This window comes from Mytilus edulis, chromosome 5 (assembly GCF_963676685.1).
Source record: "Mytilus edulis chromosome 5, xbMytEdul2.2, whole genome shotgun sequence".
Lineage (NCBI taxonomy): Eukaryota > Metazoa > Mollusca > Bivalvia > Mytilida > Mytilidae > Mytilus > Mytilus edulis.
In genome coordinates this window covers 62623985-62635346 of record NC_092348.1, presented here as the reverse complement: position 1 = coordinate 62635346, position 11362 = coordinate 62623985, and the positions used below count along the sequence as shown (strand labels likewise).

Sequence of the window (11362 nt, the reverse complement as noted above, 5' to 3'; positions counted from 1 at the left end):
ATCCGGTAAATAGTCTGATTCGGTAGGTCACATTCATGAAAGGGAAGGGGATTGTAGTTACGAAGTAAGGAACATATCCGATATCATTTGTGAATGTTAAAGGCCGTCGGGTAACCTATACATGCTATAGTTGTTAACATTTTCTCCATTTGGTTTCTGATAAAAAAAAACTATAGTATTTATAATCAAACCACATTATAACTTCCAAAGCTGTAAGAAAAACTTATGTAATGAAAAGAAATCTTTCAAGAATGTTTTACATTGTATATTTAAACTTTTTAAAACTAACTAATTTGGAATTGTTATGATAAAGTACTGAGCTGTGAATCGTGAAATTTTTACTGTAGTTGTTATTTATTTAATAGAAACATGTTCCCTATTAATTTTACCCTCATGGGTTCCGTAAACGTTTTTTGAAAATTCACTAGATGTTGAAAGAATCGTTTCTCCTAATAAATTATGATGATGACATACAACCAGATGTTTGAAATACACATAAGAATTTTGAAAGACATCACAAATTGTAAGAAACTGGTTTGCAAAAAAAAAGGGAAAAGAAATATAATTGAAAGCGCATTAGTGATTATTGGTTCAGTCGTTTCTTTAGACAGGAACTGAACATTGTTAAACATTTTTGGCATTTTTTAAGGTCTATGTTTCAAAGTCCACGATGTACTTTCATTTGAGGTTTTAGTGTCGATTATACTTATGTAAAACAGAATTTCCTTTGCGATTCGAAATTCTATATTTTCTATTATTATGAAGTTCAATGTAGTTTTCTTACTATATTTGGCAAGTTGAAATTTTGAATTGAAGTCTTGGATTTATAATTAATTTTTGCTCTCACTTGAGGTATATCTCGAACTTTCATATTACAACATTTCACTTAACGATTAAATTACATTTGCCACATCGAGGTTCTCCACATACATGTCTGTACATTTAAGGAATAACAGTACTGTAGTTGAAGAGTTGCCACCGTCAATTGTAGATTTGACGGTCGCAAATGTAGTTTTACTGGCGACGCGGAGCGGAGACAGTAAAACGGAGATTTGCGACCGTCAAATCAAAATAGACGGTGGCAACTCTTCAACAACAATACTGTTATTCCGATTCTAATGCATTACAAAAAGAAAAAATACGATAAAACTTGAAAAAAAATGTCTTAATTTGACAAATAGAAAAAAATCCGCGAAACTTCATGAATGATTTGGGCACAAAGACGTGACGTCATACAAATGAAAACTTACAAACAGGCGGTTATTACGTTACCTGTACGCTTTAAATTTGGATAAAATTACATTAAAACGGCGATTTCGAGGTAGGTGTTGTTTTATTTTCGATTATATAGTAGTAATCGAACATTTTTTGATTCAATCAATTGAAAATGGCCGGTCCTTAGTTACGCCTGGTCAACTGTGGATTTGACGGCAACTTTTAGCCAGTGAAAACAATTGTTACTTCCAAATTGCATTAGAATTAAAATTTATTCCCTAGATGTGTATTTGACATTATTTTACAGCGTTTAAAAATTCTATGGTTGTCTTCTACTGTTAATTATAATGGCTTTGCCTTTTAGTTTTTTATTTGGTGTAAAATCAGGGAGAATTTGTTTTACTTACGTATTTAAATCTTTTTGTTCCTGTGATTGTTGGTGATAAAGAAAAGAATAACAAAACAACTGTTGTGCCCATCGCTATTTCATTAATTGATTTATAAACATTGATTATCAAACTTTAAAACAGTGTATTTTCCAGTACTAGTTACTGAAGGATCATATCCTGGCTTCAAAATGATAAATGAAATTGACAGAACTGATAATTCTATACGTATTAGAATTATAAAAAAAAATCAGCAGGGCAATGACAAGAAAACAAAAGAGTACCAAGCCGATAAAACAATGACAATAAAACTATTTAAAGCCGCCTATACGGATTGAGGTTTTCTCAGTGTTGAAGGCCGTTCGTCTGCCTATAACTGTTTACATTCACTTCATTGAAATTTGGTGGATATCTGTATCATTGTCAATAATTTCACTTCTCCTTATTTTATATAGCAATAACAAAGTCCTAGCCAGAAAACTACAGATTTATCAAGTCAGTTGCCCTAGCATGGTAATCAGCTCCCGTCCTCTAGTTGCAACCGTCGTGTAACTAATGATCTATGATCATAAGTATCATTCGGCAACGTCAAGATCAGGGAAAAATTATGACAACTTGAACACATTCATGGTCATCAATAACGCGAACATTTCGTAATGTTAAACTAAACCATGATGTCGACCATATAACTTTGATTGCAACTTTACAACTTTGAGTCCTAAATGCGATACCTTCGTCATACAGTAATCTAATATCAACGTTATCTAGATAAGAAATAACAGCACTGAAAATTTCGAATATAGGCGAGCTTTATTTTCTATATAAAGGGGTGCAAGAATGCTGCTCCAAACAAATGGAAGTTTCCTGTTAAGTTTCTAATACGAAACTTTATAGTTTAAACCGAAAGTTTTTCAAACTCAACAAGAAAGGTAAACACCGATGACTCATGTAGCAGATCATAGAAATTGATTCAATTATGCCGCAGAGAATGCAAGTTTGTTTTCAACAATTTCAAGTCTTCTCTTTTCGATGGTCAATCTCTCAATCTCAATGTTCAAACGATGTCCCTCTATTTCGGTAAGTTTCCTTTGCAGTAATAAACTGAAAGACAAAACAAAAACATTTAAACAATATTTACACTTTAGCATGGTTGCCATGTCCATATTGCAAAGAGGTTGTGTGTGTACAAAATTGATAATTTGCCCAAATGTAGGTAAAGTATGTGTATCCAGTAAGGTAGTTAATAAGGAAATATTTCATGGAAGCCATAGATTGTTGGACATTTACACTTGGCCTGGTCCGTGATATTCGAATTTTATCCTGAGCGTTAGCGTATGGCTTCCATAAATTATTTCGATTCTAATAAGACAAATACGGTCATTAAAAAACTGAAGCGATGGTAGGAATGCTGTGTGTTTGGCTGTTCTTTTTTTACTCCCGGTTCGATAAAGCTCAAACATCCATTAAATCTGTAGCTTGCATGAATTGTTTCGTGAATAACCGCTCACGAAACAACTTTGTTATTCAATAATTTGAATTTGTGTTTAACCTGTTCAAATTTACTTTTGTCTTTATTTCCAAAACAATTACAGAGGGTGACAAATTTCGTATGGTTTGGTAAACGTTATGATGAGGACAAAGATAAACAACTTTTCGTTCAAAGGCAAAAGTACTGTTCCTGTTCAAATTATTTTGTCAATGTTTTAGATAAGTAACACACTGTTTAACGTATCCTGTCAAATATATATCACTGTAATGATCATTTCAAGAACAAATAATTAAGGAATATTAATTGAAAACATAGAAAGGATTTATTAGTTTTTTCGGTACATTTACTGGTGAAGTAATCTTCTTCAAGACTGCAATCAAAAACGCTAAAAAGCTATACTTTAAAAAAAAAGGTGAAAGACATCAAAGAGACATGTTAAATCATAAGTAAAAGTACGTTGATAATTTTAAAATTGTGTTTCACCTGTTCAAATTTACTATCTTTGTTTTCAAAATTATTACTGAGGGTGACACATTTCGTATGGTTTGGTATACGTTATGATAAGTACAAAGATATACAACTTTTCGTTCATTTTGTTTAAATTCTTTTGTCAATGTTTCAGATAAGTAACACACTGTTTAACATATCCTGTCATAGACATATCACTGTAATGATAATTTCAAGAACAAATAATTAAGGAATTTTTATTTTCAAAACATAGAAAGGATTTATTAGTTTTTTGGTACATTTACTGGTTAAGTATTATTCTTTATTATATATACATACATTTCGTTTTTGTTTTTAATTTTTCTTAGAATCACCAAAACACTAGCAATTATCATGCTAACAGCAAAGACGGCAGCTAATGCAACACCTAACCAAAAAACACTTAGGTGAGACGAGTTTCCTGTTTCATTATCCGATCCAGATCTATCTCTTAGTTCATCTGTGATAAGTAGTAAACATGACTTTAAAGAATGATTTTAATCACATCTAAATGCAAAAATTATTTTATTAGTGATTACTCGTTTTCGCAATAGATTCGTGACATTAGGGAGAATTTTTGATTGACAAGGCTGGGTTGAATAATCATTTGTCGTTTGCATACATACAATGAAGACACCCAAAATATTTGGAAAGACTATTATGACATGAATAATGTTACAAATATATTGATAAGTAGTGGGTATGCAGGTCCGTGTTTAAAAATTATAAGTCTAAAATTGGACAATCATGACATGAATGATGTTAAAATACATTTATGAAGGCGGTATACAGATGCTTGTTTAAAAAATGTCTTGGGTTGGACTTTCCCGAAAGGAAATGTGAAATAAACTAGACAGCAAAATAAAATCCTGCTTTGAATCATGTTGTCCTTCATCTTTAAAAATAGAGCAGCATTCTACAGGAGCTAAAGAAGCTAAGACTGACGTTGTGTTGGACGTCATCTAATTGAGACTGCAGAGACCGGCATCATCAATCATTTTACATTAAATTTGTTCTGCACGTGCGTGGCTGGAATTCACATGACTAGAATTTTGAAGTCAGCACTGCTAATGCAAGTCTCAATACTGGAAAGAATAACCGAAGACATTTTTATGGATTTGAGATAAAAATTACTGTTTTTGTCCAACAGTTCCGTAACATTGTTTAAACACTGCATGATTGGTAGTTTTTAGTTAAATACAGTCTCGTTGTAAAAATAAATTGCTAGAGAACGAGGATTATTCATAAAGCACCCTAAACAAAAAGTTTCACAAATCCAGTGCGTACCTTGAAATCCTTCTTGTCATTAATTAGGGTGAACTATATAAAAAATATTATGTTTTCAGTTCCAAATATTCGAATTCAAAATGATCATAAAATTTAAGTTGGAGGTCTACAAATCTTTGTCCTGCATGGTAGGTCAATTTCCTTCATTTGCTATAAATTTTAAACAGATACGTAATAAAAACGATCAATAATTGCATCCATGGTCGTATTATTTCTTCCAATTGGAACATTTGTGAAGAACAGTTTGTGTATCTTTAAAAACGGGGAAATGGCAATACAGCTGATGTGATATCCGGTTCACACGTATAATTTGTGTATAGTATACATATACTTTACTATGTTTAATCTAATTGGTTTTTAATATGTATGTACATGATGTTTCATCCCTATTTTCAACATTCATTGATTCAAGTGTTTTTTATTTTTGCTTTGAGATTTGCCAGAATAAGTAACAGTAATGACTTTACGATTTAATTGTATTACAACGGTTCAATAAATAAATCCCAGAGAACATTTTATACTTTTCTGCAGTTTAATTTGTTCTTAATGTTTGAAATATCATAAAACTTTGAGAATTTGCCTGTCGCATATCTGTTACACATTATTGTTTTATTTTGAAAGTAACTGGGTAAAGTGAAATCAATTGGGTCGACTGTTTCAGTAAATTAGACAAGTTAATAACAATGACTTTTTTGAAGCCTGGTTTACCGTATTTTTTTGCGAAGTCCCATCATGAGTACTATCAATTAAAACTATGTACTGTGAAGATTTATTTCAAAAGAAAATATTAAAGGTATAAATTCATATCTAATACAAATATGATAAACGGATAGCTACATACAAGATGGTTTCGTTCGCTAGAGATAATTTATTGATCAGATGTTTTGCAATTGCAGTAATTTTTGCTATTTAAATCATTTTCGTGGTCAGTATTATTACTTGATCTCTATCGAACGTTTTTGTTTTTTAAGAATACTTTAATAATGCTTACATAATTCGTAATATGGCATCTAAGCTGTTTCTTCAATTTTTTATTCAAATATGAAGTTACCTTGACAAACAGCTATGTGGAAAGTCACCAGTAAAGCAATCATTCGTAAAGGAAAACGTATATCCATGTCCATTTTATCTATGAGAAAAAAACACCATGATATAACATAAGACTTTTATTATTCTGCTCATTGGTACTGACGATTTTAATATTAGTGCTTCTATCTAATAATTCGAATATTATGAAATGATAACACTTATAGCATCATGAAAAAATATCCATGAAACTTACTTATGAACATGCATGTTAAATCTAAACCACATTCCGCAGGTTTAATTGTCATGATGATCTTACAAAAAATCGATCCGAATATAAAGAATTAAAGTCCTTACTTACAGATGTCAATATTTTAAGTCAACAAAATGTATATAGTTTCATATCAGTCAAGGGTAGTAGTAAATCCATATATTTTAAAATCCAAACGAAATCTATGTCCATTAAGGTGAACAAGGAAGTGTTACGGATTAAGTTTTCGAAGTAGGTTTTATTCTTGCTTAGTTCCAATGGACTCCCATTTCCTTATGTTTGTGATATTTTATACAAATGTAAAATACCACTCAAAAGAAAGTATTTGGTAACCTTTTGAGAACACGAATGATACCAACTTATCATACAATTTTAAAACGATACATCTTGTGATAAAGGTCACAATAAACTCTCAAAAACAATGTTTGTTCGTAAAACATACATTAACCTGCCTAACTGAAGTATAACGAATAGATATACAGAAAATGGATAACAGGTATTAACAACTAGAGGCTCTAAAGAGCCTGTGTCGCTCACCTTGGTCTATGTGCATATTAAACAAAGGACACAAATGGATTCATGACAAAATTGTATTTTGGTGATGGTGATGTGTTTGAAGTTCTTACTTTACTGAACGATTTTGCTTCTTACAATTATATCTATAATGAACTTTGCCCATTAGTAACAGAGAACTATATTTGGTAAAAATTTACATAAATTTACCAAATTAATGAAAATTGTTAAAAATTGACTATAAAGGCCAATAACTCTTTAAGGGGTCAATTGACCATTTAGGACATGTTGACTTATTTATAGATCTTACTTTGCTGAACATTATTGCTGTTTACAGTTTATCGCTATCTATAATAGTATTCAAGATAACCAAAAACGGCAAAATTTCTTTAAAAATTACCAATTGGAGGGCAGCAACCCAACAACCAGTTGTCCAATTCATCTGAAAAATTCAGGGCAGATAGATATTGACTTGATTAACAATTTAACTTCTTGTCAGATTTGCTCCAAATGCTTTGGTTTCATAGTTATAAGCCAAAAACTGCATTTTACCCCTATGTTCTATTTTTAGCCGTGGCGGCCATCTTGGTTGAATGGCCAGGTCATCGGACACATTTTTCAAACTAGATACCCCAAAGATGATTGTGGCCTAGTAGTTTCAGTGGAGATTTTGTAAAAGATTACTTAGATTTATGAAAAATGGTTAAAGATTGACTATAAAGGGCAATAACTCCTAAAGGGGTCAACTGACAATTTTGCTCATGTTGACTTACATTTGTATTTGTAGATCTTACTTTGCTGAACATTATTGCTGTTTACAATTTATCTCTATCTATAATAATATTCAAGATAATAACCAAAAAACAGCAAAATTTCCTCAAAATTATCAACTCAGGGGCAGCAACCCAACAACCGATTGACCGATTCATCTGACAATTTCAGGGCAGATAGATCTTGACCTGATAAACATTTTTATCCCTGTCAGATTTCCTCAAAATGCTTTGGTTTTTGAGTTATAAGCCAAAAACTGCATTTTACCCCTATGTTCTATTTTTAGCGGTGGCGGCCATCTTGGTTGGTTGACCAGGTCATTCCACACATTTTTTAATCTAGATACCCCAAAGATGATTGTGGCCAAGTTTGGATTAATTTGGCCCAGTAGTTTCAGAGGAGAAGATTTTTGTAAAAGATTACTTTAATTTACGAAAAATGGTTAAAAATTGTCTATAAAGGGCAATAACTCCTAAACGAGTCAACTGACCATTTTGGTCATGTTGACTTATTTGTAGATCTTACTTTGCTGAACATTATTGCTGTTTACAGTTTATCTCTATCTATAATAATATTCAAGATAATAACCAAAAACAGCAAAATTTCCTCAAAATTACCAATTCAGGGGCAGCAACCCAACAACCGATTGACCGATTCATCCGAAAATTTCAGGGCAGATAGATCTTGACCTGATCAACATTTTTATCCCCTGTCAGATTTCCTCAAAATGCTTTGGTTTTTGAGTTATAAGCCAAAAACTGCATTTTACCCCTTTGTTCTATTTTTAGCTGTTGCGGCCATCTTGGTTGATTGACCAGGTCATGCCACACATTTTTTAAACTAGATACCCCAAAGATGATTGTGGCCAAGTTTGGATTAATTTTGCCCAGTAGTTTCAGAGGAGAAGATTTTTGTAAAAGATTACTTTAATTAACGAAAAATGGTTAAAAATTGACTATAAAGGGCAATAACTCCTAAATGGGTCAACTGACCATTTTGGTTATGTTGACTTATTTGTAGATCTTACTTTGCTGAACATTATTGCTGTTTACAGTTTATCTCTATCTATAATAATATTCAAGATAATAACCAAAAACAGCAAACTTTCCTCAAAATTACCAAATCAGGGGCAGCAACCCAACAACCGATTGACCGATTCATCTGAAAATTTCAGGGCAGATAGATCTTGACCTGATAAACATTTTTACCCCCATGTCAGATTTGCTCTAAATGCTTTGGTTTTTGAGTTATAAGCCAAAAACTGCATTTTACCCCTATGTTCTATTTTTAGCCGTGGCGGCCATCTTGGTTGGTTTACCGGGTCACGCCACACATTTTTTAAACTAGATACCCCAATGATGATTGTGGACAAGTTTGGTTTGATTTGGCCCAGTAGTTTCAGAGAAGAAGATTTTTGTAAAAGCTAACGCCGGACGACGACGGACGACGGACGACGGACGCCGGACGCAAAGTGATGAGAAAAGCTCACTTGGCCCTTTGGGCCAGGTGAGCTAAAAATACATTGGACAAAACAACGAACCACATAAACAAATTAAAGAAAACACTACTCCTTCAAAAAAAAAATTGGATTCCCCATTTTACATACATACAACATACTGCACAGCTGCATCATACATGACGCTAGCTTGCTTAAACAATATATTAAAAGAAAACAGATAATTTTGAAAAGGAGATCGAAATTGACCATTAACACGAGAAGTTTGTTATAGTTTTGAGAGTTGTTCGTTAAATACTGCTGCTAAAGAAAACAGAACATTCAGAAGTTATATGAAATTTTATCATATTATTTAATCTAAATCGGCTGTATTAGGCAGTAAGTATAACAAAACAAATGTCAAAACATCGGAATATAGACTGGTTATGCTGTCCTTTATCTATTTGTCTCAGATACTTTTAAGTTGTAAGGGAAATAACCATCCTACATCGGAAGGAACAACATTGCAAGGATTGCATTGGCATATTTTATATCTAGAACTGTGAATAATTAAGATGCGAATGGCTATTTTATAATTTCCTTTAAGGCTAATAGATCTTTAACGTTTTCTGTCCTTATACATCATTGACTTTGGAAATAATCGTTTTGTGAGTTCATTAAAAAGCAAGAGTAGTTGAATCCAGAAAAGCGTTTCCGATCCGTGACATTTATAAGGGACGACATGAAAAGTTCAATAAAGGATAAAAAACTTAATTCACATAGTTTTTTCTCTTACCCCCCACCCCCCTCTTAACTTAATTTGGGAAAAATTTATTGACCCATCTAGATATATGTAAAAGTCAATGTCAGATAACCACATCTTGCAGCAGTTCAACCCCCCACCCCCAAACTATTTGAATTAAGTTTTTTTTTATCTTACATTGATCTTTTGATGTCGTCCCTAACGTGTTGTTATTATTATTCTTTGTTCTTTTGTCTCTAAATCGGTTCACATTATTTGATAGTCTACATGTATTGCTGTACAGAGACAAATATTCCTGATAGAGCTTCCATATTGTGAAGATATTTAATAGAAGAGCATTAATTTTGAATAATATGTAATTGTTTTTTTGTGTTTTTATTTAAATTTGAAACAACAGCGTTTTGATCATTAAATTATATATAATTTGTTACGGTCTGTATTACTTTACAAGAACGAGTTAACCATATTAATATGAACAAAAATGAACCACTTATACAAACGATTATACATTTGGTAGACAACACGTGTATTAAATTCCAGAGTATTGGGTTAAAATAAATATAATTTTCCTACTAGCAAATTCGAATTTGAAACAACATGATAATGAGCACCACTGACTTTGACTCACATGACACAACTAGTTGTTTACGTGTTACTCAGCATTTATTTTACATGTTGTATTTGGTGTACTGTTTTTTTTTGTCTTTGTCTTTTTGATCCATGCCGTTGTCAGGATACTTTTACTTATGATTTAAGATGTCTCTTTGATGTCTTTCACCTTTTTTTTTTAAAGTATAGTTTTTTAGCGTTTTAGATTGCAGTCTTGATGTGAACTGCTGGTTCAGTGTAATGCTTTATCGAAAATTAATGATGACTAAATGATGCAAACAAAAACCGTGTTTTTAAGTTGTTTTTAACCTTATTATTAAAACTCACATGTTACTGATCTTCGCCTGCTCCTTATACTACTGTCTCCTTCCCGATTTTAGCACTGGGTAACATGTAATGATTACAAACAGGAAGAAGTTAGTACATGTAGATAACATGAATTGAATAGTGAAAATTTAAAACTGTTATTTATTGTATTTACCTGTATTTGTTTTATTTGATAAACTGATATTTGTGTAAGTTAAAACATGAAATGTGACGCAAATAAAAAAAGACTTGTTCGAGAACATTGAATGCCACTTGGTACAATTGAAAAGAGTCGGATCAAAAAAATTAAAAATAAAATCCTTTGATCATCCCATCTTAAATATTTATATACATACTCAATTAGACAATACATCTACATGTATCTGCCTTATATGCGTGATTCTCCCATATATTGAAAGAGTAAAATGTGAAAAAATCATGAAAAATAAAAATATTTCAAATGTGTTTTATTCATTTAATGTGTTTTATGAATATGATTAAAACTTTTTTTTTGAATTAACATCTAGGATAAATAAAAACTGGAAAAAAACACATGATATTGAATTTCATTCATTAATTTGTTTGTTATCTCAACATACTATCTATTTTGTATCCTTTAAAAAAAATATATTTCCAATTTACTCGTCAAAACTCCTCTTAAGAAATACCCGTAAAACACTTACTTTACTATACTGCATTCCATGAAAGCACTCTACATATTCCAATTAATCTTACAGATAGTCATACATCAGGACTATCACAACAGTGGACACAAAAGAAAACGTAATATAAAACAATATGAAGC

General features: G+C 31.7%; 1 protein-coding gene across 1 annotated transcript; it reads right to left on the bottom strand.

The window, feature by feature from the left end:
• Positions 1 to 2392: 2392 nt before the first annotated feature.
• Positions 2393 to 10701, bottom strand: LOC139522474 (uncharacterized). The gene is made up of 4 exons (XM_071315974.1): positions 10579 to 10701; positions 5915 to 5992; positions 3877 to 4036; positions 2393 to 2702 (listed from the first exon to the last, which is right to left on the bottom strand). Exons 2-4 carry the CDS (start codon positions 5985 to 5987, stop codon positions 2576 to 2578), a joined length of 360 nt encoding a protein of 119 aa, XP_071172075.1. The 5' UTR covers positions 5988 to 5992; positions 10579 to 10701; the 3' UTR covers positions 2393 to 2575.
• Positions 10702 to 11362: the final 661 nt, after the last annotated feature.